Here is a 27,947-nt window from a genome sequence, read left to right as displayed (position 1 = left end):
CAGAAGAGGCTCACCATAGAAAATCAATCATTATTTGTCCCTAGAGGTTTATTTCCATGCAAAAAAAAACAAAAAACAAACAGCAATTTGAAATCCTCTGTATCGACAAATGCTCTAAAAGTTTGCAACAAATATTTTCATCTAGGATATCAGTAGTACCTCATTTTCACTTTTTAAACTATATCAAGATTCTTGAAAAAACTCTAAGAGCGAATCCAAGTCATAGTTATCCAAAATGGAAATTAACTGTGAGACTTTATTTTTCACATTCTGGCCTTTGAATTTATGTCGGTCAATATACAAATCTGTAATCATTCCGTAGAGACGTTCCAAATGACAAGGTTGCTTCTTGAATTCTGCTTGTAGAATATCAGCATTTTCCAAAATTTCACGGTATTCCTCTGTCAAGAAATCCACATTGCCCTCATAGGTTTCCAGCTCCTTTAGACCATCAATTAGTTGGACCCTCTTTGCTAAGAGAAGTTGATATTCAAGCTTTGGGTGGATTCTGTATAAAACATTAGGAATGGAGTCTTCGTTGAGATCACAAGATATGTTTAGATTCATTTTTCGTTTCGTAGCTTCCTTTGATAATACGTCTTTCAAGATGGAAATGGTGGAAATGTTGTCAGAACGAAATGTTGCTTGGCCTTTGCTGTTTTTTAAGAGAGTGAAAAAATATGTGAAATGATAAAACATTTATTTCTTTTGATTTAAAAAAAATTGGCTTGAAAATGATATTTGACTTGACCTAAATTGACAGGAATTTTTCCTGAGATATTAAGGGTGGTACAGAGTGGTGTGGTATGTTTTTTAATAGTGTTGTAAAGTTTTTTAGAAAATTTAAAGGAGGTGTACCGGAAAGTACCATTACTAAGAATTAAAGGGTGGTATACCTATTTTGAGGGGGAAAATCAACTTAGTACAGGCTACTTAACGGTGGTGTGTAATTTCTCAATGGTGATATCAAGATTGTACCTTGTACAAAGAGGTGGTATACCTATTTTAAGGGGTAAATTTAACTTAGTACCAGGGTACTAAGTGGTGGTGGTTTCAGATAAATTTCAAAAAACAAGAAAGTATAACTTTTCAGCACTGGTCCAGTACCACAACTTGGTACCCCCCCTGGTTATCTATTGAGTTGTTACAAGGCTTGCAAGATTACATCAGAGAAATGAAATGATAAGATAAGATTTGGTTCTAAGGAATCTGATTGTGAAGGAGGAACTATCAAATGGCGTGTAGGTCGAATAGGGGCACTTATCTATGACGTCATCGTACCTGTACCGGCATTCAAGTTGAGTGTCCAAAAACGTTGAAACAAAGTAAAAGGAAATCTGAAAAAAAGAGCAAAAGAAAAATTAATTGTAATAAATAATACTATGAGAAGATAGTAGAGTTTTTTTTTAACTCAAACAAGTTTTATCGTCCCTTCAGTTAACAATGCCTTATAAACGTTATCCCACAACTCGAATTTTCCCCGTGTGGGTTCGAGTTATGGAGGTTCTAATGAATATTATCGATAATCAATTTTTCTTAATCCAGAAAAAACGAAAAAAAACTATAATTTTTTAACGATTATTTTTCATGAGTGAATTCCACACAAAAAATCTAATTTCGATTTATAGTCCCCTCTATCAACAAAAATACAAATATTTCCAACGATATTTAAATCAGAATATCAGTTCTACCTCATTTTCCATTGGAACTCTTTCAGGGACTTCCGGTAGGGCGTGATAAACCCAGGAATGTATTTCAGCTTGACTGAATTGTCCACTTAGCTTCAATTCATTGTGAGGTCTGTCTTGGTCAAAAACATGAGATCTCTGGTGTAACGATAAAGGTTTGATTTGATATTGTTTCATAATGCATGTTTTGGGCTGAAGGCGTGGCGTAATGTAGGCTTGTAGATGTCCATGCTGCCCTTCAATTGTCCTGTTCCAAAAGTTGAGAGATTTGAAAATAACATTACCAATAATTATTACCAGAGTTGACTTAAAAACTTTAAAAATAAAGGGAAAAGCTAGGTGATTTCGGAATTAATAGACGATATCGGATTTAGATAAATGCAATGCATTCTGGTTTCTAGGGACTCTCAAAGGAATTATAATCTATTATAATTGATCTATTATAATTCCTTTGAGAGTCCCTAGAAACCAGAATGCATTGCATTTATCTAAATCCGATTTCGTCTATTACCCCTCGTTTCATTGATGAAAACATTTCAAACATTTTAAAACATTTTCAATGACCATTGAGGCTTTTATTCCTAACACCCCCCTCAAAACCATGTATCTACAATACTAATGGTTGAAAGATCCTTTTGTTTATATAAAAAGTATACCTTTCTGTAATTATAAGACTGCTTACAGAAGGTGAATCAAACAAGACCATCAGATCTTGCAACAATTTGCTTGCATTGGTATACCACAAGAAGGAAACCCTTATAAAGTATTTTACCTTTGCCTTCATCACAATGAAGAAGTTACGTGTTACGTTAAGTATTGTAATTAAAACTGTCATAACTTACCTAAAGTGGATTAATTTTCGCGAATTAAATCCCCGCGAAAATTTTGAAGACCCTTGATTCGGTCATGTGAAAATTAATACACGCCAAAATTAATCCACTTAAGGTACAACAATAACACATCCTACCTGATTTTCAACTCCAATCTTGTTGTGTTTGCTTGACAACGATAGGTAGCCAATAAGAAATTACCACTCTCCGGATCACAACTACTGTAAGAAACAACCGCTGAATTCTTCTCAACATCCAACAGATCTACTGGTACATCGCTTTGAAGTAATATGATATCAATGGGCATTAAAACTTCAATGCTCAATGTATAGCTGGCATCCCCGTGATTCAACTGGAATCGATCATTAATTTCAAACATGGGTACTGCAGACACGGCTGTTTTAGAATTAGCAGTTTGTTGATACTTATCGCGTTCTTTAAGCACAAGGCCTTGAAGTTCCTCAATTTCAGCATTGAGGTCTGTGATCTTCTGTTTGATTTCGGCTGTCACAGGGTCATTTGTGTTACTACCTTGCATACCAGTCTGTCTTTGCTGTGGTTCTGAAGTTAGACCAAGAATCCATCCAGTATAGGTAGAAACGGCTACCTCTTGATACCCAGGAGCACAGACAGAGCCGCCAGAAACTGCAGTTATGCTTTCTGAAAGTGTATATTTGTAATGTTGAAATGGATTACTTCCCTCGTCAAAACCATACACTTCAATCACACCATCTGCACGCCCAACTAATAAATCTTTGGTGCCATTACTGGACACGTCATAGAGATCCAAAGACAAAACATCACCAGATTGCTTCTCATTACCGATCTCCCAGACATGCTCTGGAGCACTGGCATTCAACTGCACTAAACCAATTTTGCCATCGGCGGTACCATATACAACACTATCAGCACCGTTCTCTGCTTGACTTCCAAGAACAGCTACTGAAGGCGATCCAGGAATTTCTACTTCATAGTAGAGGTCAGATCCATTCAAAGCTCTCAAAACACGGTCTTGGCATGCTAAGATAGGCATTGGTTTGTGACCACCAGATTCTGGCAAAACTACAATATCATTGATTAGATCTGGTGAAAGATAGTAGTTTGAATCAATGCAATCATGATAATGATTACAAATGTATTTTCCACAAAGATACAAATCCAAGTTATCAGCATACATTGTTTGAATTGATTCAGTCAAATTACTATCAAATTTCAAAAAACCTTTTCCCTTTTTATTGAAACCATAAACTTCATTTCCAGAACATACATAAACTTTCTCCATAAGCGGTCCAGCTCTTGCTCCCATGCATAACCGTAATATTTTGTTGTTTAGCGGTAAAGTTTTGAATGAGATGTTTGGTACATGTTTTTTGATGTTGAAACAAGTAACAACCCCTTCATAATCACCAACTACAATACGCTGAGTGGTAGGTTTGGATGAAGATCCACCTGCTGTGGGAATAACACTCATACATTTATTGGACGTTACTCCCACCTGAAGATAGTCTACACGGCTCAAATTCAAAGCCAACATTTTGTTGCTGTGTTTTTAACGCTGACTTTTATTATTCTTCTTTGGTTATCTAAACAGAATAGAAAATAATTCATTGTTTAATGTACTGAACGTAGTATTTTCAAAACAAAAGTTCAATTGAGGATATAGGGCTTCTAAATCTTTAGGTTTTTTTCAACTACAACATAAAGCACTTTATTCAATATTGTAATTTCATGTAATTTTACATATTAAAAATTAAAATATACACAATAAAAATATTGGACAAAATGTAAAAAAGTTTTTTAAGTCACTGTTGAGAACCCGGTTTATACATATTCCAGAGTTTTTCGAACTGTTTTTTATAAGGTGTGATCAAATCTTTCTCAGCTGATATGATCACATTTTCTTGGTTCCCAGTTATTGCTTGTTTAGTCCAATTAAAAGAGCCGTTAACAAGAAATTTATCATCAACAAGGGCAAATTTATGATGCATGAAATATGAAGTTTTATCGTGTCGTACTTGTATACCTTTGGCACGCATTTGTTCTATTTGTGAGCAATTCAGGTCCATTTTTTCACAGTCAGTCACAATACGAACTATAATACCCTCTTTGTGTTTCTTAATCAGAATGTCTGCTAAATCTTGTGAAGTTATTACGAAAACACAAACATCAAGTTTAAATTGACTTGACTCAAGTGTATCAATCAGTTTCCAAAGTGATGTTTCTTTATGTCCAAACAAACAAGTCTCTAATCCTGGACATTTCTTGGATTGTTGCACAAGTGATCCACATAACTGCTTTTTATCAGGGAAAAACAACACTGTTGATTTAGGTCCTGTTTGTTGTTTTATCTCCTTCCTGCCAGATATACTCCTAACCGAAGCCATCAGTGAAAGATATGTAATCTTGATTGTGACATAGCTTGCATGAGTAATCCAAACATAAAATAATGGTTGACAAGCGTACTTGAAAACGAATTTTTTTACTACATGTAACATCGTTTTCTTCTTTCTTTATTCAGTGTTAAAAATTAATTAATCAAAAATAAATGAAAAGAGGGGGATTTAAACCCTTACTTCCAAGCCTGAAGGGCTAGACTCGAGACTCCTGGATGGGAAATGAAGCCACTTATTTTTCGCCCAGAACATCCGCGTGTGGTTTTTACACAAACGCCAGATTGAAAGTTAAATCTATTGCTAGATTTCAAGAATTGCAGTCTTCAAAAACAAAGGAACTACTAGATAAAATCCGTCGTCATGATTGCAGCGCGTTCTAGTCGCGTTATGGATGGGAAATAAGTGGTTTCACTTTTTCTTGCCTGGAAAAGCTTAGAGATTCTACTCTAGCCCTTTGGGCTTTAATCTAAATGACTGAAACCCTTACTTAATTAAATTAATCCCATCCAAGGTTTTTAAAAGGATGTGTTTTTACAATGATCTTTATTCTGAATATTTCGGCCTCGACATAGTGCCATCACATACACATACAAATACCTAATATTCCCAAGGTTTTGGAATAATCTCCCAGAGCAAAACCACAAAATTTACAAATGAGATTGAATAAAACATTGAATTAACTTTCTGATCATATCAATTTCATGTTTGCCTTAGAAGCAACTCAATAAAAACAAAGATCTTTTGCATTTGTTTATAGCATATTTGAGGTGCATAGACCTTTACTCTTAGCCAGACGGTACTAATTGAATGTTCGATTGTGATCGAAGTAATCAATAATGATCGATAATAATCGAAGGTGGTCAGTGACCACCTATCGATTTTATCGGTGTTAGAATACTTACTCGACTCCAGATTATGGCATTTTCTTCAACCATTTTCGATTTGTTCAATCATTTCGATTACTTTTCGATTGTATTGAGTACCTTCCAGCCTTCGATACACACACACACACGCAAAATATGTTTCCAGTAGCAGCGCCTCAAAATAATCTGAAACCAATTTTATTTTATTCACGTGCAAAAACTACTTTTGTTTTCTCCAAACAATCAGAACGCGCCAAAACCACTTTCGTTTTCTCTGACCAATCAAAACGCGCGATATGAGGTAATAGAGTAGAGGAAACCCAGGGCGAAGACACACAAAACGGCGGGCGAAATGGCTGGGGAATAAGGGGGGGCTTCTTTTTGTGCTTTGGTTTTAGGTCATTTTTTTTGTTTTTTCTTCAAGATAATCATAGTAATTAGTTATCGAAGTAATCAATTGGTTATCAAAGCTGTCAAAGTTATCGAAAGTAATCAATAACAATCAAAGTACTCGAACGGTTATTGAGTCTTCGAAGGGTTGTTAAGAAAGTGATCAAATACTCACAATATTTTTGAAATTTTGGTACTCGACATTCGATTGTTAATCGATAAGTGGTTGTTCGATTGTTAACCGATAAGTGGTCGTTCGATTACTTCGAGCATTATCGTTTACTTCGATAATCGAATTTATCGATTAGTAGAGGGGGTGCCCAATGCACGAAGGCCAAACTCATTTTTCACTTTTCTCACTTACTTTTGGTTTTTACATAAATCCTTTTAGACCATCTCGTAGATGAGCTTGAAGTCCTTCTTTCACTTTGTTTTCACTTTATTTGAAAGCTCTTTCTTGGAATAATAAGTCGTTAAAGCGAGCGCTATGCGAACCCAGTCCGCAAACGAGGAACCAGTGCGCGAACGATCTTTCGCAAGAAAAAATTAGAGCTCCACTCGCAGGTAATACTTTAACTCTCCTCCAAGATGATACAGGAGTATTTGAACTTTTCAAAACCATACGCTTTTTCACTAAAAAAGCGTCTTTTTTATTATAAGAACTTTAGCGTTTTACGAACGTGTTTATTTTTGTAAATATTTTCTTGTCGTCCATTTTTTGTTTTCTTTTTCATATTTTGCTCATCGAAAATGACGGCAATGTAGTGTCTTCTTTTTTAATTGAGATCACCAGCTTTGGAATGTTTTGACGTTGCAATGTCTTCATTTCGAATATGGTGTTTGGATCATTTTGCAGACTGGGCCCTATTTTATATCAACTACTGGTGATATGTTTCTATTGATTTTTAATTAATGAACTAACATGTTTCAATAAAATTTTGTGTGATGGAAGATAACCGGTTTTTAAAAAAGGAAAGTCATTTTTAGAACTCTTCTTGCGCAAATCTTATGATAAAAAACATTTCCTCTTGCGATCAGCCATGTTTACAAAAATTAGGAATTTTGTGGTTTTTTTTACTTGGCCTCATTCAAAATTGGTTTTGTGTCGTTCTAGTGCTCTGTTTATTTTATTTTTTGGACAGATTGCAAGGGATAGTTTGAGGATTCTGCTACACAAAGGGAATTCTATTGAAGCTTGTTTTTGGTTGTTTTTTTCAAGTTCAAAGACGTTCATTCGTGCACTGGGGCCGTTCGCGTACTGGTAACTTGACTCTACCGTCTGGTCTTAGGTTCCAAATAAACGACCCACCCACTTGTTAATTTTTCAAAAATTTTAGAACCCCCTTTTAATATAGTAGGGGGCTAAGCCTGGATTCTATGACATCTTTTTTACGGCCAAACCATTTTTAGTCTATTCCAAAGAACAGTAGATTACAAGATATTTTTGAGAGGGAAGACGCAGATTAGGCCAAGGAAAACTTTTTATGACCAAAATAGTGACGCCATAGGCAAAACTGCAAGGGAAAATAAGGGGTAGGAAAAAGCTTATTTTCAAAAGTCAAATAAACGAAAATAATTCGTACCATTTGATATAGCATGAAATTCTGAGCAAAAAAATGTATTACAATAGCCTATTACGCTATTATCTGCTTTCCGAAACAATATAAGTCAATATAGAGTCCCCTGCCCAGGTGGTGATTGGTCTAGTTAGCAACCGAACATCTTTGAACCCAGAAAAGTCATACAAAAACAAACCTCTGGAAAATTTCTTTTGGTAGTTATCTGCCTTGACCTATTTTCCTAAATTTGTAAAAATAATTCTAGAAAAGAATGAGTAGAATCTGGAAGATGCAACTTTGCACAGAAGCACACAAAAAACCTAGTTTTTTTGAAAAAAATAAAAAATGGCTACCTGTGGACAAAAAAATTTTGAAAGAAAAAACGCTTCAACTCCCACTCCAAAAAATACTTGTCCAAAACGATGAGTATGTTAGAAAGCATTTTTGTAAAAATCAGCTCAACACAGTTTCCTTTGTCTGAAATATTGATAAAAAAGTTGATGCAATCAGTTTCAAAATTAGACGTCCAGTCTGCGACCAACAAAGTCGAAAGTAAGAAAAAGAAGACTCTACATTGCAATGAAAACATTCCAGACGCAGAGAAAAAAAAAGAAGACTTTACATTGCAATCAAAACATTCAAGGGGCATGCCCGCGGTCTTCAACTTGACAGCTCCAATGCGAAGTTTCTAGTTCCTGTTTGAAATAACAAAGGAAACGTCGGTATATTGAATTTCCGGATAGATGTAAAAAATTCTTGCGTTTTCATCAAATGAAGACTCTCCATAGACCGCCACTTTAAAAAAAAAACAAAAAAAAACTTTAGAAAAAAATGGTGACTTGAAGAAAAATTCTGATAAAACATGCCAAAGGGAACTGTAAGTGAGCTATTTTAAAACAAAAGAACGAGTGCAAAGAAATTTCATACAGGAAAGTTTATGAGTTTCTTTATCATCCTGATCAATTCATATGACCTAACCTGCAAGTGGAGCACTGATTTTCTCTTGTAAGCAATCGGTCGCAGACTGGTAGGTTGGTCGGGAATTGGCTAGCAACCCCAGAAGATTTTTCAAATTTTAATTTTTTTCTTCAAAACCTATCCTATCTTGTAGAGCTTTGAAAAAGAAAGAAAATGAGTGCTCATAGGCCTCCAGAGGATAAGTGGTTGTAAAGATATTCAATTTTTAGTGTCAAAAATTTGACTAAAAATGTCAAAAAAAGGTTAGGAAAATAGCTTGGAAAAATTCAAAAAAATGTGTCAAAAAAGAAAAAAAAGATATTTCCCAGTCAGGTTTCTTTAATTTTGCATATCTCTTTTTCTAGTGTAGCTACAGACCTGAAATTTGGAGGGAGAATTCTTTGATGGTGTTAGAATATTATGAATGGCTACCTCTGGAAATGGAGGAACAAAAAGTTATAAATAAAGCACAGGTGTTACGCGTAAGCCAAATCGCGTATTACGAACAACCTCTAAATTGCCAAGTACAAGAGAAAAAAATCGAAATTCAAAATGGCGGCCAACCCCCTGCTGATAACTATCAAAAATCTTCGTTTTTCAATCAGCTATTGCAGCTCAATAAATCAATGAAATAATTTGAAATAAAAAGTAAAACAAACCTTGATTTGAACCTTTCATGAATCCAAATAAATAAAGGTATTCATCTAAAGTGAAGATTACATTTCAAAATAAAACACACAACGTTGAAAGTTATCAAGAAAACATATTTAATTTCACAATTAATGATATACTCCTATTAGAGCACAATCTAAGAAAAACTAAGTTATCGTTACAACTGAATGACGTCCCATTGATATTGTTGCCGACGGAAGACTTTTGTTGTGGATCCTTGTTACACCTGAAATCCTATTTCGCAAGTGTCACTGCGTATGATATCAACCAAGTGACCATCGCAAAGTCATATCATTCACGATGCAAAAATGTAAAAGGATGTTTTCGTATGGATTTATTGATGAAAAAAGTGGTATGTTACTTAGTACATTTTCCTCCCGATATTAATTTGTTATTATATCATTAACTCATGGCAAACCAATCCTTTACAATTACCCATTATTATTTGGATTAAAATTTTCTCAGCTAATCAAAAAAATTATGTGATGAATTCGTATGTTTTGGTAACAGGATTAACAGCATGAGAGGTTAAGACTTTTTTTCTCGTTTAGGTATGCGGAAACTCAATGTTGATCGAGATTACATCATGTTTAACAACATTACGGCATACAGTAAACGAAGAGGCATGGTTTATTTACTGAATTTTAGAATTTATGAATGTTTTTCCGGAATGGCCACGTCATACTTCAAGCAAAGCATTAGATTTGGAATCATTATGTCATTTCAATTTTCCAGAAATAAAAAGAATGATGGATAGTCTATGGATAAATCACATATGTTCCGAAGTTGGTTGTAAAGAACGATTTATTGTAATTGATGGAAATAAAAAGTTGTACAGATTCATTTGTTCAGCCGAAAAGAAGAAAGTGATGGGTAATAAAGGAGAAGTTAATGGATATGATATGTGTATACGTAATCCGATTCGTGGTAATCAATTTAAGAAATCCGAAAGGCTTTGTGAAGAGCACTTGAATGGAGCGTCTGGGTCTACGGTTGAACAGTTAGACATTGGGCCGGTAACACGATCTATGACAAAATCACTGCCAACAGTTATAACCATGGGGGAAGGATGTAAACAAGAGGAAAACATTGATAAATTCTATGCACGAACTGCAGGACAATTTTATATTTTTCGTTCTTGTGGCATCAAATTGTGTAATTATGAAATGTACACTGCAGAATCGCTATCAAGCATATTCACCTATCTTTTAGATTTGTTCGGTTCATGTCCTAAGAAAGAAAATTTGAAAGGAATTGTATATGACAGAGCATGTGAACTGTACCCTTTTATAAATCGTTTGAGTGACGAAGGTAATAAATCAGCAGATAATTATAGAGGATTAAGTTACATAGTAGACTCTTTCCACGTGGAAAAGCATACACAACCGAAGTGTATTTTGGACGACCCTCGTTGCGCGTATCATCCAGATTTAGAAAAGTTTTCACATGTTAACAAAATGAACACTGAAGTTGCTGAACAATCTTTCAGTAATCTTAATCCGTTTAAGTTTGCTACGAGAAAAATGAGTTATGGAAAACGGTTAATGTTCTTTAAACTGATCGACCACGCATTTAATAAAAGACTAACAAAACGTTTCGATGTTTGAATACAATTTTTATACATACAGCACGAATGGTTATTTTTACGACCATGGTATAAGTTACATTATATATGTTGTAACACTTTACTCTCGGGTACCTAATAGCCGAGATCCCCAATTTTTTTTTTGAAAGCTCTCTCTTTTGCCCTAAATCTGTTGTATTATCCTCAGTTTCAAAAATGTTCCACCCAGCCCCCCTAGTTTATTGAATTTTTGAGATTGTTTTCAACCCCGCCCCAACCCCTTCGATTATCAGGTACCCAGAGTACCCTTTTATAGGCTCTTTTCATTTGACATAGTTAACAATTATTGTGAAAACTGTTTATTTGTCTCGATATGTTTTTATTATCAATGAAAGCGTAATTAGTTATTATATTTTTTCGGCAATTTTGTTTCAGTTTCAAAATATTAAATCAATATCAATAATCGAAATCTTAAAATGCTAATTTCAATATTTTGTCTTCTAAAACACAAGCCTTATTAAACTTTTCGAGTTATAGTCGAGAATTGCTTGATGACTTTGGGTCCATTTGTTTCATCACCATTTATGCCACTTATGCCACTTATGCCACCTTTTTCCCATTTGTTTCATCAAAATGTGTTCAAAAGTGTTAAAAAATACTTACATTTTTACCACCTTAATTTACATTGGTCATTTGTGTTCTTTGTGTCAAAAGTGGAAGTTTGCCAAGCTTTTCCAAGCAAAAAGAAATTCGCATTTGTTTCTGCATTCTGGGTCAAAAGTGGAAGAATGTTATTGTAAATGGCGGCAATAATCGAATGCATAATTACGATGCGTTTCACTTTCGTTTTCTTGTTAGTTTGTTTATATTTCCGACATAATTTATGCTGCAATTATTGACGTAACCAAGAGTTCGCAAAATGGTAGACTTTTGCCATTTTTAACACGGTTTCCATTTGTTTCACACGATGGTGGCATTTGGGGAAAAAATGGCAAAAGTGGAAGTTTTGAGGTAAGAAACAAATGGCCCCTTTGAGATCACACTTCAAAAATACAAGCAAACGCGGAGAATGCGAAGCTCTGCAGAATATCCGCGATCTCTGGCGGCGACGTCGAAGTTTGAGATCACACTTAAAAAACACAAGAAAACGCGGAGAATGCGAAGCTCCGCAGAATATCCGCGATCTCTGGCGGCGACGTCGAAGTTTGAGATCACACTTAAAAAACACAAGCAAACACGGAGAATGCGAAGCTCCGCAGAATATCCGCGATCTCCGGCGGCGGCGGCGGCAAAGTTTGAGATCACACTTCAAAAACACAAGAAAACGCGGAGAATGCGAAGCTCCGCAGCATATCCACGATCTCCGGCGGCGGCGGCGAAGTTTGAGATCACACTTCAAAAACACAATAAATCACGGAGAATGCGAAGCTCCGCAGGGAAACTGCGGAAAATTGGCCGAAATCTATGCCAAACTTGCAAGAAGGGAGAAACATTTAATTTGACCCCCGGTTTTTTCTCTCTTTTTCTATCTAATTTTCACACGTTAGTGTAGACACAACTTTAATCCGGGAAAATGAAGCGTTTTCATTGGTCACGTGACCAGAATTTTTATCCAGGGAAATGCCGTGGCCGTAATGTTTTGCTTTAGTGAGATTGACCATTTTGTTGTTTAGATTTGAGCGGGCGAAATTTCTGTACAAACCAAAATATGGCTTTGTTGGAATACCGGTTGAAACACTTGTGAAAGAATAAGTTTTTCAGAAAAGAGAAACCCTAAATGAAAAGAAAATCCATTTCGGCAGAAATATAAACTCTTTTTTGGGACATTCCAATGCCAAAGAAGCAAAAAAGTGAAAAAAACTACATGAAGATCAACACAACAAGAACTAGCTAGAAGAATTATTAGCGATTGTGATTTTTAAATCCCCCCCCATTTTTTTAATCAACATACAAAGTTTCAGCCTTCAACTGCATTTTCCTCCATTTCCAGAAACATTGTTTATCGATAGCTGCAACTTATTTTTCTCCCGTTGGAAAACAAGTTTGAAAATGTTGCAAAAACGTTTAGCACTTTACTACCAATTTGCGGGTGGAGACAAAACGCAGAACAGCAGAACGACGGAATGCCGGAACCGGAATAGCTGTTCCGGCCGGAATAGCTATTCCGCGGAATATGATTTTGTTTTATTTTTCTTATTTTTTGTAATAGCTATTCCGCGGAATATGATTTTTTATTATAATAATAATCTTTCTCTTTTATCACCCCTGAGGGTATATCTATGTACATAATCCTCCATAATAATCACCCATTACCAGTGGCGTGGTGGCAGGGGGGGCCAGGGGGGCCAGGCCCCCCAGCGGAGCCCTTTTGAGAAGGGGCGCCCAAAAATAAGGGACGCCAAGAAAGATTTTTCAGGCGCCCATATCGAAAGATTGACAAATGAAAAAACAAAAATGGCGCCCCTCATCACCTCAAAAACTCAGTCATCACCTCAAAAACTCAGAATTTTCTGCCTCGCTTCGCTCGCACATTCCCTTTTATTTGTTCATAATGAACGTATAGAGAGGGGCACCGAAAACAAAAATCTTTAAAAAGGGCGCCATATTTGCCTTGGCCACCCAGAGTAATTTTCCCACCACGCCACTGCCCATTACCACCCATAATCACCTATAATCAGCAATCGGCTACCTCATTGGCTGTTTTTTGTATATAAAGGAATGCACTCGTGCACTCGCTTGTGATTCTAATACACCTTTCCCGGGGTGTTGTTTGGGATTTTATGTTTGAGTGTTTCCCTTAGATATAACTAAGATAGAACTAGATTAATTATACCTCACGGAAAATTTGACCGGCTAAAAATGCCGTACGACCCGGCAATCGTCCGTACGGGGACATCCTGCAGCATACCTTGCGCGACCCGTAGCCTGGCGACCGGTAACAGTGGAGTGATGAAATTTGGCATGCTCCCCCCCCCTTCGATATGCTTGACGTCTCCAGAAAGTTTCAAGTCGTGAGACCTACCCAGTCCGGCGCTAGGGGAGGGGGTCATTCACGGTCCCGTACGGGTCCTTTACGGTCTCATAGCGCCCTTCCGTCAACTTTTCAGGACTTCAGACCTATTTTTTCGGAATCTACACCCAAAAAAACATGAAACATCAAAACCTGGATAAAATTTTAAAGGTGATTTTGACCCGCTTCGATCAGGGGATCCCTAGTACGTGAAACCAACGCTTTAAACCACTGGACCAACTTCTAGCCGTACTTTACTGAAAATTTTCAGTCATATCATACCTTCGTTAGCTTGACTTGGCCCAGAGCTCAATAGGGACCCCTCAGACATATTTTTTTAGACTTGGCTGAAGGTGTACGTCAGCACCAAGTGGTTCACGAGTTGTATAAACTTCCCACTTGAGGCCTCTACAGCCCTCCATATACAGCCAGGTCTCGTTTTCATGTAATTAATTATATCTTATTAGTTATATGTAAGGGAAACACTCAAACATAAAATCCCAAACAACATCCTGGGAAAGGTGTATTAAAGGTAGCCGATTGCTGATTGTAGGTGATTATGGAAAAAAATATATAATCATATTCCGCAGAATACAAAATATAAAAAAAAATCATTATTCCGCGGAATAGCTACCGTGAAAAAGGGTAACTTGCATCAGTGGAGGCAAACATGCATACCCGTGAGAGGTCCTAAAGCCGACAGCCCAGCCTAATTCTGACCCCCCAAATAACTGTTATGAAAAAAAATTCTATGTTTACAAACATTCCCTCTCCAAGTTGAACGATAAACTATTGCTAGAACTCTCGAAACAAAACATCTAACAAGATAGCTGTAATGTCAAGATGTCAATTAATGTAATTAAAAAGTGCGAGTTGTAAAAATAATTACCTTTTATTCTGGATCAGTTGCTCGTGTTTAAAACGATAACAGTTTTGTAATAAAAGTGACTTGTGCGGGAAAAATACGAAACAACTTGGACTGGTTTCCATCAAGAAACAAACAGACTAAATTGTAAAAATGGGGCGAAGTTGAAAAAAGGGCGGATGCGGTAGCACTTAATTTGAATAACAAACATCGAATCAATGAGGCGGGAACTATGAACGCCCTCTTTATACCACCCATAAGTCCGGATGTTTATTTATGGAAGGCCCGCAATCAGAGCTCTTCATTTAAGTGTACTCTTTGCAGGCTTCGGCATAAGAAAAAAGAAGGCGTGTGATCATCGCACGCCTACATAGTAATTTTTAGTAATTTAGGCGTGCGAATCATGGCACGCCTCATTTTCTTTAGACGTGCGATCGCGTGCGATCGTTTTTTTCTTTTATTTTATAAACATCATTAACAATGATGAGGCACAAACTTTTGAACAATTCCTAAGAATGATCTTTCTTTCATCTACATAAAAACTAGACAACAGGAAAGAAGAAAGTGTATATTCAATCTTCATATTTGAAAAACAAAAACAGAAACCAAAAGAGCACTGAATAATCACGAAGGAGAATACTTTACTTTAGGAAAACAAATGAGAAGAAGAATCATGCAGCAAAAGTAACTTTTAAGAAGAGCTAGTTTATTGTCATAAACCAACGACCTCATAAACATAGCATGCGAGAGGGAAGGAAAAAGATTTGAGAGAGGAAAAATCATACATCAAAAGTGATTTTTTTAAAAAGGTTTTAGAGAGACGAAAAATCGTATAGCAAAAGTTATTTTTGAGAAAGGCTTGTTTATTGAAGACCAAAGCATAGTATGAGAGAAAGAGGAGAGAGATGATGTGTATCCATTAGAGTAACTTTTTAATAAGAAATTTTGTATACATATAGCAGTTTGAAAGAGTAAAGGAAAGTTTATCTTTCATCTATTTGGTTCTTATGATTAAAGTAGAAAAAGATACTTGATCTTCTTTCAACAAGCAGAAAAAATATTTCTAGAATAAATTTTTGCATGTGCGATTGATCGCACGCCTCGCTAGGTTTTCATGATTTATGGCGTGTGATAAATTGCACGCCTAAAAGGCTTTTAGGCGTGTGCGGAGGCGTGCGCGTGCGATCGCACGCCTAATATGCCGAAGCCTGTCTTTGACGACATATATTATCTTTACTAGAATAGGAGCAAGGTGTCATGTAATACATAATAATTGTAATATACGTCGTCTATTTGTATTCTTATCATCATGTAATATATAAAATAATGTAATATACCTCCTCTATATGTATCCTTACAGAGTCCCGGCCCCGCAATCAAGCCAAGTGCCAGTGTGAAGTAATAGAAACCAGACTTGATTACGTAACGTTTCAAAATGAGCACGCTTGTACACAGACCTCTTTTATATTTTCGTGTGCTTTGGAAAATCAAAACATCTCGTTACTTTTTATGATGCTGTTACTACTGTTGTCATTTATGACGTTGTGCATATTGCAATAAAAAAATATGTTTTGTTATAAGAAGCAATTATTGTTATTTGGTTCAATTGGTTCAGTGTATCAAATCTCTCAGTTTAGTTGACACTTTGGTATCTTCGTTGCATCACAGCGAAAGGTTTGTTTTTATTTTAGTTTGTATCTTTGAAAGACCCCCATCGGCTTTAGGCTGGGCTGTCGGCTTTAGGACCTCTCACGGTAGCCCTCAAATGAATGACCTGGCTGGTCATTAAAAAAATAGAACTACGCAGCTCCGCTCGCAGCTCTACTCTACCATTTTTGTTTTGATTTATTTTTGTATTTTAATGACCAGCTGGGTCTTTCATTTGAGGGCTATGCATGTTAGCCTCCAATGATGCAAGTTACCCTTTTTCACGGTATTCCGGCCGGAACAGCTATTCCGGTTCCGGCATTCCGTCGTTCCGCCGTTCAGCCGTTTTGTCTATACCCCCAATTTGCCGCCTAGCCTAGCCCTAGTCCACACAGTAGGTCCACAGTGTTATATACCGCTGGAAAGCTACGATCAGGGGCTTTTAGTAAAAACGGGAACGCTTTTAAGGTTAGAAGGGTTCAAAATTCACGGAAAAATGAAACATTTGGTCGGTTTGACGTCAACGAAAGTTGCCTGACTTCTGGAGTGAGTCGCTAATTTAATTTGGCACTAGTACCGCTGTCTTCAAATTTCTTAGTCTAAGAAGATTGCCTCAAATAAAATCAAAACAAACACGAAAAGCACGTTAAAAGTTGTCTAAGCGTTGGTTGAAAAGGATTTTCAAAAAAGTAAGTGAAAAATTTGAATAAAAAAATTTCGGTCGCCAAAATGCAATTATTAACTTCTGAAACTTGGACTTACCAAATTCATGAAGACTAGGATGTGAACTGTTATAAATCTGTAAAATGATGAGCAAAAGTAAGTTGAAGAGATTTGTAAATCGATTGTGAAAACGAAGACCTGAGATTGAAGTGTCCAGTAAAAGTCGAGTTGAAAAATCCTCACTGCTTTTCTACCATCTTTACAACCGCTGGCAAAACAAAACTAACGCCTTCCAAAAGGTGTTTCCGCCCACCCGTATTTCAGATGTAAGTCTCGATTGTTCAAATCATAGTTTTCAAATGGCGGGAGTCTGCAGTTCCACCTGGCAGCCTGGTTCCACGTGCAATGCAATGTGGATGGTAAATGGTATATGAAGTAAAGTATCCCTTTTATATTTTGCATTTTTGTCTAGACTTGAACATTTTTTCCTCTCGTAAGGGATTGCTTCTTGGTTTGGTGTGAGTTTGAGAAAATCAGTAATACCTATCCTATGAAACGACTGGTTATTTTTATTGATTATGATTGTTGATTGGAAAAAGCTATCAATTGAACTTGAATTTGTATCAAGTCAAGTGTCAAGCAGTGGGCGGCTAGTTCGAAACGCAGGTTCAGGTTTCAGGTTACAGGTTACAGGTTCAGGTTTCAGGTTAGGCGACTATCTAAAATATGTTCTTTTCGCGTCATAAGGCCGATGAAATTTACATATGAGTTTACCGTCGTGAACTTACCCAAAAATAGATGCGGCATGATTTCATTATTCATTATTCATTATTTTCCCAACAGCACCTTATCCACCATTTCTGCTAACCATTCTCTCTCAAAATAAAAAATTTTGCTTCGCTTCAACCCTACGCATCATGTTTTGCGAACGAAAAATAAAGATCGATTGCTACAGTGGCGCTAAATTTGGCAAAAAACTAAAATGGCCGCCAGGGCGGTTAGGCAGATAGATGGGCGTGACGCCCGCTGTAGTTGTAGGATTGAGGGCGGTCACATTTTCTGTAAAAAATCTTCTTTGTTTACCCGTGTTTACTCTGGGAAAAAGGTCATGCGTAGAGGGAATCCTACGTAGAGACGATTTTAACAACGATGGAAGTTGTAGTTGTAAAGAAATATAGAAATAATGAAAATTTTAGGAATTTTGAAGATAATGAAATTTTCATGCGGGTGCTTTTTAGAGATGCGGGCGGCCGACGGTAAACTCATGTGTAAATTTCATCGGCCTAAAACAACTTCAAATCCAGTCGGTCGGTCGGTCGGTAGTAGATTTTGTCGGGTTTTTTAAATCTAATAAATGCCGAAGAATCAAGTCGGCAATGAACAAAATCTCTTGCCGCCATCTTTGATTTGCCCCAACGTGCGCAACGCATGTGTGAACCTTAAAAGCGGACGTTATTTTCGGCTCTCGGGGGTATTGGCCCTACCGCGTCGCCGAATTTCGACTTGAAAATTTCAATAAGGGTACATGAAAAAACTCAAACGGGACTCAATGTGGGTTAAGTAACAAAAACTCTTAGCAAATGATGATTCAAAGAAGTGCTTAGCTATCAAAAACTTTTTCTGACTTGTCCGACTCGGGATTTATGTTTTGAAGGTGAGTCGGTCGGGCGACGCGAACGAAACATATTTTAGATTGCCGCCTTACAGCTTAAATCTTTTTGATGGAAATTTCAAAAATAAAATATCCCAACGTGTAGAGTGGAGCTTTGCGGTTTTGACAATAGATAAATTATTTTATAATTGTTAGTAGTCATTGAATTATCATACAAAGTAAAATGTCTGTTTTTATTTTGAACCACATTCAATTTACTGACTTAATATTCATTTGACAGACCGGTGTTTCTAGTCCGAAGTTCACGCCACAGCTGTTTCCCTCAGGCAAAATCGTCGATTCTGTAGAGGTCACAAAATTGCTGAGTACAGATGTCAAAAAAAAAATTCAAAATGGCTGCCGAGCGAGCACTAGCGAGTACTGACAAAAACAAAAAATCAGGAATTTTCAATTGCCTACTACAGCAGAATGAGACAGAGAAATGCAGTAAAATAAAAAGTAAACAAACCTTGAACCTTTTGTTTGTCAAAATAAAGAAAATATTCTAGCTGCAGTAATGTTTATATTCAGAAATAAATCCATTTTCCACAAAACCTACAACAACCACCAGCAAGCTTTCAATTCAAACCACGCTGCGGCATTACTGGCAATGAATTCTGACTTAAAAAATGTTGGTTCAGTTCCCTGGAAAGGGTATGATTACAATTCCAAATGACTTTTCTTTACAATAACATTTGTCTTCTCATAAATCCAAAAAGATAGGCTATAAAACCAACATGGGGGTCAACTTTTTTTACAACAAACCGTCAGTTCAAACTTTATATAGATCAACCATGCAAATGTCACTTGTTTTTGTGATATTTGGATAATACCAGAGCCGTGGTCATACATCATGCGATATTTTCCAGCGCTTTTATTTGGCAAAGTTTAGTAAATTCAACCACGTATCAATGTTTTTTTCAATCAGGGATTTCTGTTCAGAGCCAAAATATGGTTGGTATGGGATCGACCTTGGTACAGCTGTGACCCACTGTGGATCCCCTGATCGAATCCGATCCGGTACCTATGCTGAATTGAAAACATTTTCAATTTTTGACCAGGTTTTGATGTTTTATGTTTCCTTGGGTGTAGATTCCAAAAAAAGTGGTCCGAAGTCCTGAAAAGTTCATGGGAAGGGGGGGGTCAGAACTCGTACCAGACTACAGTGAGATGGAAAGCAGTGAGACGTTTCTACAACTCGTGAACCACTTGGTACAGACATACACTTTCAGCCAAGTCTAAAAAATACTCTGAGGGGTCCCTATTGAGCTCTGGGCCAAGCCAAGCTAGCAAAGGAGTCACATCGCTGAGAATTAACATCAACGTACCGCTTGAAGTTTGCCCAGTGGTATAAGGTGTTGGGTTCACGCACTAGGGGTCCCTGGATCGAACCGAGTTAAGGTCACAGTAAGATTTTTATCCAGTTTTCGATACACGTTTTTTTTTTTATAAGGAACACGTTTATAAGGAACTCGAGGCTGAAAATGGTTCAAAAAATAAGGAATTGTTAAGGAACTGCTCAGGCTGAGAATAAGTGGATTTGAAAATAATGTACCTTTTTGGGACTAATTTGACTAAATTTTGATCTTTCAAGGGGCAAAAAGTTCAAAATTTCCTATGTAGTAAGGAACTCGATAAGGAACTTTGAGACTGAAATTCTCTGTAAAAATAAGGAACTCCAGGCTCAGAGCAAAGTTAAGGTTCCTTATAAAAAAAACAACGTGTATTTCATGTTTTTTTGGGTGTGTAGATTCCGTAAAAATAGGTCCTAAGTCCTGAAAAGTTGACGGAAGGGCGCAACGGGACGGTAAAGGACCCTTACGGGACAGTAAATGACCCCCTCCCCCACCGTCGGACTGGGTAAGTCTCACGACTTGAAACTTTCTGGAGACGTCAAGCATATGGAAGGGGGAAAGCATGCTAAATTTCATCACTCCACTGTCACCGAATGTCGGGCTACGGGCCGCACAAGGTACGCTGCAGGACGTCCCCGTACGAATGATTGCCGGGCCGTACATACAGCGTTTTTAGTCGGTCAATTTTTTTCTTTTATCACCCACAAGAGGTATACCAGAAATATATACAGAAGTTAGAATATACATGTTAGAAAAAAAACTTTTAACATACACGGAAAAGAGAAAAATAAATAAGAATTTTTTTATCTGGTCTGCAAACTTAAAGTCGAAATGATATATCTGGTCTGGCAATTATTTCGTTTTAGCCTGTAACCTGAAACCTGAAACCTGAACCTGCGTTTCGAACTAGTCGAGCAGTGGGAGAGTCTGGAACTGCCTGTAACTTTCAATAGCCCATTTGCCAGTCCTGGTCTTTTTCCAACAGAAAAGTCAGTATAGACTTAAACTCGTACCATCAACTGCTCTAACTTGGGACTATCTGACAAAACATGGGACGGCAATTCCAATTCGGTCACCATTTCACCGAACCTCCAAAGTCATTTGATTTCAGTTAAGGATCGGCATATTAAAAAATACAGAATTTGTCTTTCGATTCTACAGTAAGTGAAAATACAGACCAGATATGCGACAGTCCCATGTTTCGACCAATCATCCCAAGTTAGAGCAGTTGATGGTATATCAAGATTACAGGATTTCAAGTACGAGCCAATTTTACTTTTGTTTTGAGTGGTTTCATTTTCGATCTCAAGCCAACATCTTAACAACAGGGTGCTTGCCCATAGTTACAGGGGTTTGTGCAAAAAACTGAACATATAAAATTTTCCAAATCCCCAATTTCGATTAAAGCAATGAAAAATGAAACTTTTCTATGTTTCACTTTTTCGCACCTATTCTTCTAAATGAAAATATTTAAGATTTTAAGTTCTTCTTTTATTCAATGATTTTTTACGGCACTTTGTTGATAACCTAACTCTCGCATCAAATTCCCACTTTCTTCAGTAAATTGAAAATGAGAAAAAAACCTAAGCCACGGATCAGGGATCGAAACAAATATATTAAGTGTCAAGGAATTCGAAAAATTCATACCGGAACTAACACCGGACAAAAGGTTTCCGGTGTGGCTGAGGGATACTTTTTGGTACCGGACGAACACACCAGACTGTCTGGTGCGTCGACAGGGTCATTTCAAGTTTAGCTACTAAATTTTTTGTGGATGTGTGGGTACCGTAAGTCCAGATGTCTTCGGCCACTTTTGACCATTTTTACTTTCGTTTTTAATAAATTGATCGTACGAGCATGAATCTTCTTATACATCATCTTGAAGTCCCTCAAATTAACGTGTTAACATTTCACAACCTAAAAGTATTTCCTTCAAAAGTAATGACCCAAAGGAAGCCCAAAAAGTAGCAAAAGATAACCGGTTTGGCAGTAAACCGGTTTGGTGGGATGATCGTGATAAGTAACAGCATGCCTATTAATTAATTGTTTTTCTGATTTCCCTGTGTCCTCTTTGGAATCAAGATGGATCAAGAAACGAAGAAAATTGTGGGTGTGTGTGAATTGAAACAGTTTTGGCATGTGTCAAAAGTTTTTTTGTATGGGTCATTTTTTTGCGTGGTTGAAGCAGATTTTCATGAAAAAAACTTTGCCTCAAAAATTGAATCTTTATCCATAAGAAACACTATTTTAGATTAATATGTTCCAAACCAAATTACTCAAATTTTAGATGAGATAGATATTCTCTTAATACCACCCTAATGAGCATGGGGGACAATCGATGATGAAAAGGAACGACAAAATTTAATAATTCGTCACTATTTGTGTTCTGAATGATTTTTTTAATGGTCACGCTCAAGTGGATATCAATAGTTGTTTTGGCGAACGCAACAGTCTTTTAGATAACTAATTACTCCACAGCAGTTACCTAGAGACAAGATAATTTATCATGTTTTCATTGGCTGAGGGAAAGTAATGTATGTGGAGTAATTAGTTACTCAAAAGACTGTTGCGTTTGCCAAAACACCTATTATCTGTGTTAAATGCATATGCAGGTATAATTTAAACAGTAATAATTTGACCCACACACTCACACAAACTATGTTTTTTTCCTCTTTTCAATCAGTTTTAATCGACCTTAGGGATGGATTTTCTAAAATCGAGAGTCAAATATTCTCCAAATTTTACCAATTTTAAGTACTCTTCATTTTATATAATATTGTTGATTTAGAGTAGTCTGAAAAATTAAGAACGCATTTAAGAACATTTTAGGCTGAAAATTGCTAAAAAAGTAAGCACATCCACCTCAGCCAAATTTTAGGTGTTCTTATAAAAAAAAAGTGTATATATCCAATGCCTGGGGTACCAGGTTTGTGAGGTAAAAAGTTTGTCTGCCTCAAGAATAGAAAATCTACCCTTTGAGAGAAATTCTTTTGACTTTCAGAGGCCTTTTGAGAGATTTTTGTCAATCCATTTCCTTTTCCTCATATCACCAATTTTCTTTTATTTGTTCAATTCATGACTCGTATTAAACTGGATCAATTGGCTACTTAATAATATGTTGTTTCGTTCTTTGATAGTTAGGGTTGGGGTTTGAAATTGAAATATGTCGTTCTTTGATAGTTAGGGTTTTAATTTGTTATTCTTTTTAGATTGTCTGGATAGTATTTATACTGTTAACTACTAATATTGTAGATTTATGGATTTTTACATATCTACATATATTGTAGAAATAATGCGAGATTGGCCTGTAGGTTTGCTGTCATATTCAGATTGCTTTGTGCAAAGACTTTGTTCATATTGTGAAGAAATTAAAATGGCTATGAAGGGGTAGTGAGAAATTGATAAATTGATGATGTTGAAAATTAGTAAAAGTCTAGACCTCATTATTGGGCTCTTCCAGAAAAAAATTTTACATGGGGGTGGAGGATATATTGTCTGGTGAGTAGCAAAAAATCATCAAAATTTGCCTTGTCCTGGATGTAAACTTGCTCTGTCCGGGGGTAATTTGGTGTTTCCAGGGGGTCAGCAGATGTTTGTCCGGGGGTAAAACCGATTGTCCGGGGGGCCAAAAGTGACCCTGTCCGGGGGGGGGGGGGGTAAATCACTAAAAATTGTTATATCCTCCACCCCCCATGTAAATTTTTTTTCTAGAAGAGCCCAATCAGGTAATTTAGAATTAATAACTATGGTAGGCTACGTCATATCTTCCTTCTTTTCGAGTGTAAAACTCCTACTCTTTGGGATATGAGCATTGTTCTTTTTTTGAATATTGAAATTATCCGGATAAATCGCATGCGCACTGAGGTTTTATTGAAACAATAGACAGTTTCGAAACCCAAGCCAATTAGCTGTGTTTTAAACATTCATTTATTTGTAATCTCTATTGATAAACATCTTTTACGAAAGTTGTCTATTATGTTTAAACCTATTAATAAGCAATTCTCGGTGGGTGTCACTAGTGGCCGCCTATAGCAGTGCCTATAGACCAAGAGTAAAGCTTAAAAGCCTAACGCTGTCTATTGTGTAGTCTATAACTATGGAAAACTATGACAAACTTTCTTTAATAGTGGCGCATACAAAAAAAACTTCAAGACAAAATACACGATGCAAAGTGAAAATGAAGACAATGATCCACTTCATAGCTTATTCGATGAATCAGAGTGTAAAGACAAGATCACCTCACATTTGCCAATCAATAAATATAAACCAACTGATGAGCTAACAGTTGGAAGAGTTTATCACTTGGGAAGAATCATCTCAAAGATCTTTCAAAATTATAAGCTACCATACTGGGTTACATGTAATGTATCTCGAGAATTCATAATTAAATTCTTCTCTTAACCCATGAAGTAGACCTTTTGCTAAAGCTTGTCATTGTTTTGATACTGGACTGGAGTTATTAATTATTCAATACGACATGATGAATAGCAAAAGTCTTTAGTGCCATCCTTTTCAAATTCACGTTCGTTCGTTCGTTCGTTCGTTCGTTCGTTCGTTCGTTCGTTCGTTCGTTCGTTCGTTCGTTCGTTCGTTCGTTCGTTCGTTCGTTCGTTCGTTCGTTCGTTCGTTCGTTCGTTCGTTCGTTCGTTCGTTCGTTCGTTCGTTCGTTCGTTCGTTCGTTCGTTCGTTCGTTCGTTCGTTCGTTCGTTCGTTCGTTCGTTCGTTCGTTCGTTCGTTCGTTCGTTCGTTCGTTCGTTCGTTCGTTCGTTCGTTCGTTCGTTCGTTCGTTCGTTCGTTCGTTCGTTCGTTCGTTCGTTCGTTCGTTCGTTCGTTCGTTCGTTCGTTCGTTCGTTCGTTCGTTCGTTCGTTCGTTCGTTCGTTCGTTCGTTCGTTCGTTCGTTCGTTCGTTCGTTCGTTCGTTCGTTCGTTCGTTCGTTCGTTCGTTCGTTCGTTCGTTCGTTCGTTCGTTCGTTCGTTCGTTCGTTCGTTCGTTCGTTCGTTCGTTCGTTCGTTCGTTCGTTCGTTCGTTCGTTCGTTCGTTCGTTCGTTCGTTCGTTCGTTCGTTCGTTCGTTCGTTCGTTCGTTCGTTCGTTCGTTATACAATCGGTACTACCTGTTGCATTTATTTTGATTATCTAGGCGGAACTTTACTGGGATGTGTCCGTCATAAAGGTTTGATCCCCTGGGACGATGATCTCGATATAAGCGTAATGGCAAAAGACGAGGAAAGGCTACTTTCCCTAAGAAATGTTCTTTTGGAGGAAGGCATCATCCTTAAAGAGGCGTTTCCAGGCTATGTCATGTACCACAAGACGGAATCAACACCCTCTGAAAATAATGTCAACAACGAGGTTATTCTAATAATATTTTTTCAATAATTAACCATTACAAAAGTGAAGGCATTCTCTTGGTGATATAGTTGTGAAGAAAGATGCCTGTCCTCTCTTTCTTATAAAGGACTCCCCTCTTTCTTATAAAGGACTCCCCTTTTCTTGGCACTACACCCTAAACTTTCTTAACTAGAGAAATAGGACCACTCACAGAAATTTTCAATCCCCACCAATATATTTTTCAGAAAATTCTAGAAATTTTTAATCCCCATCAATTGATTTCTCAGAGAATTCTTTTCGTTACACACATACACATTCATTATAGACAACCATTTTGTGACGCCATGTGATGTCATAATTATGCAAAATGGCAATTAAGCCGATTGTGGAATGAAAATACTGAACAAAGAAAAACAGCCGTGTTAATAAATATTTTCTATACATGGGGTTTATATTTAAAACAGCTCATTATATATGTCTTTTGGTAACTACAGTTGACGCTCTCTAATTCGACATTTTACTATTCGATAAGTTCCATTACTCGATAATATTGAAAGTCATCTTCAACAACATCGTCTGATAAACGACGTTCTACTATTCGATATTCTCCCTTATTCGATGAAAATCTAATCCTCCTTTAAAGTCGAATTAGAAAGCATCAACTGTATTGAATTTCATACATCGATTTCAGCTTATGCTCATGGAAAAATCTTTCAAAGACTTGAACCTGGATATGCCTTTTTGTGTCATTCTTATAAAGTTATGTAATTCCTTCACTTAAGGGCTCAGACTCAAAGTCACATTTTGACTATATTTTTGCTTAAAGTCCTGAGTTGTTTTTAAGCTGAAATCGAATTCTTTTTATATTCAGGTGAACGATCGTCGGCTGCCATTTTGTGACGTCATAATTATGCAAGATAGTGATAAAGCCGATCGTGTTGAAATACGAAACGGTCGAGCGCGAACATTTTGGCTCAACGAATGGTTCAAACACACTGAAATCAAATCACTGAAACCATGTCTTTTTGGTGATTTTTATTTCATGATCCCGTGCGATCCTATGGGATATTTACACCGTAGTTATGGTGAAGATTGTTTGAAAGTTGCACGAACTCACGATTACGATCACAATACGAGATCGTCAATGCAATCTGAAGTTATACCATCGTTTGAATTGGAGCCTGCCAAACCCTTTTACTTAGGTAAGAAATGAATTATTGCTCTAAGACCATGTTTGCACGTAACGATTCCGTTACTCTCCGAAACGAAATGAAGCCGTTCTATTGGTTACATTCAAGTTTTGCGTCACTTCTAACCAATGGAATGGCTTCATTTCGTTTCGGAGCGAATCAACATTTAAAAAATTTCGTGTGGATTTGATTTTGTCGAATGACTCAAAAAGAATTTTTAAAGTGCCCCTGTTATAACGCCAAAAATAGCCACTTTACATCGAATTGTAAAAGCTATTTCATAAAAACTACTCTCACTTACCTAATAAGCGTCCGCCCCCGCTATTTTGCCCTAATATAGCTAGCTGTATTAGCCTCTTCAAAAATTTTCCACCCAGCACATTTTTATTCCAACCCGCTTATTCCACCCCACCCCGGCTATCAGGTACCCTAGAGTACGCCTTGTTGGTCCAATTGGATTAAGGAAAAGTGTTTATTCTTTTACTAGATAATGTGAAATGAGATAACGACAGCATCGAAGAAGAACGTCACAGATGACGGTAATAATGGTGATTATATGATGATGTTGGTGATGATGAATTTTAGGAATAGCCTTACAGCGACTGGATGCTGTCAAACGTATTTCCACCTATAGTAAAAGCAGAAAGTCGTAAGACTTTGTTGATAATACGTAGATCGTTTATGAAACTTTAAAAGAGAGAAGAATCGACGAGAAGGGTGAAAACTATGAGGTGCCATAAAAACTGATCTGTTGGGAGTTAAAAGGTGAATTTTTCAGGATTGTCTTTTCTCATGGATATCTCCGTCTGGTAAAAAATTGAAGAAAATCAGAGAGGTAACGATGTCAAGATTTTTTGAATTTTGGATGACTTGACATGGAATTACCCTTTCAGTTCCTCCTGAGTTAGAAAAATTTTAAAATTCGACATTTTGATTGAAAGTGAAAGTGAATTGAAAGTGAAAGTTGTAATAAAAACAAAAATCGGAGGTACCTTTCTAGAAGAAACGGTTGGAAATTTTGATTTATGAAGCGTATGTAGATGGAATAACAATTGAGTTATGAATTGGTATATGCATGAAAACGTTTCTTTGAGTCAGCAATTATCGTTCAGCCACAACAAAGCTCCTCCCTTTTGTCAAATTTTATGCAATTTTTATTTTTGTGGAATATTTTGTAAGTACAACACTGTATTTTAGCATTTTTCAATGCTCTTGCTATTGTTTTCTTTAATCTGAAGATGGTAACGGAATGTCCAAGCGTATTTTGTCTATATAGTATAGAATATAGGTTTTTATCTGTTCATTCATCTGCATTCAATC

General features: G+C 36.8%; 3 protein-coding genes across 3 annotated transcripts; 1 reads left to right on the top strand and 2 right to left on the bottom strand.

Moving 5' to 3' along the window:
* Window positions 1–100: 100 nt before the first annotated feature.
* Window positions 101–17,352, bottom strand: LOC136814219 (Bardet-Biedl syndrome 7 protein homolog). Its single transcript, XM_067070735.1, has 5 exons — window positions 17,201–17,352; window positions 2,656–4,101; window positions 1,692–1,935; window positions 1,282–1,337; window positions 101–655 (listed from the first exon to the last, which is right to left on the bottom strand). The coding sequence occupies exons 2-5, from the start codon at window positions 4,050–4,052 to the stop codon at window positions 184–186; spliced, it is 2,169 nt and encodes a 722-aa protein (XP_066926836.1). The 5' UTR covers window positions 4,053–4,101; window positions 17,201–17,352; the 3' UTR covers window positions 101–183.
* On the bottom strand, window positions 4,321–4,902 carry LOC136814159 (uncharacterized). The gene has a single exon (XM_067070672.1). The coding sequence runs from the start codon at window positions 4,900–4,902 to the stop codon at window positions 4,321–4,323; it is 582 nt and encodes a 193-aa protein (XP_066926773.1).
* Window positions 17,353–24,210: 6,858 nt separating the features above from the next.
* Window positions 24,211–27,884, top strand: LOC136814218 (uncharacterized protein RP689-like). Its single transcript, XM_067070733.1, has 4 exons — window positions 24,211–24,467; window positions 25,247–25,458; window positions 26,309–26,639; window positions 27,115–27,884. The coding sequence occupies exons 1-4, from the start codon at window positions 24,272–24,274 to the stop codon at window positions 27,126–27,128; spliced, it is 753 nt and encodes a 250-aa protein (XP_066926834.1). The 5' UTR covers window positions 24,211–24,271; the 3' UTR covers window positions 27,129–27,884.
* The last annotated feature ends 63 nt before the right edge of the window (window positions 27,885–27,947 follow it).

This window comes from Clytia hemisphaerica, unplaced genomic scaffold, assembly GCF_902728285.1.
Source record: "Clytia hemisphaerica strain Z4C2 unplaced genomic scaffold, Clytia hemisphaerica genome assembly, whole genome shotgun sequence".
Taxonomy (NCBI): Eukaryota; Metazoa; Cnidaria; class Hydrozoa; order Leptothecata; family Clytiidae; genus Clytia; species Clytia hemisphaerica.
Note: the sequence above shows the minus strand (reverse complement) of the source record. Positions and strands in the feature narration are given on the sequence as shown.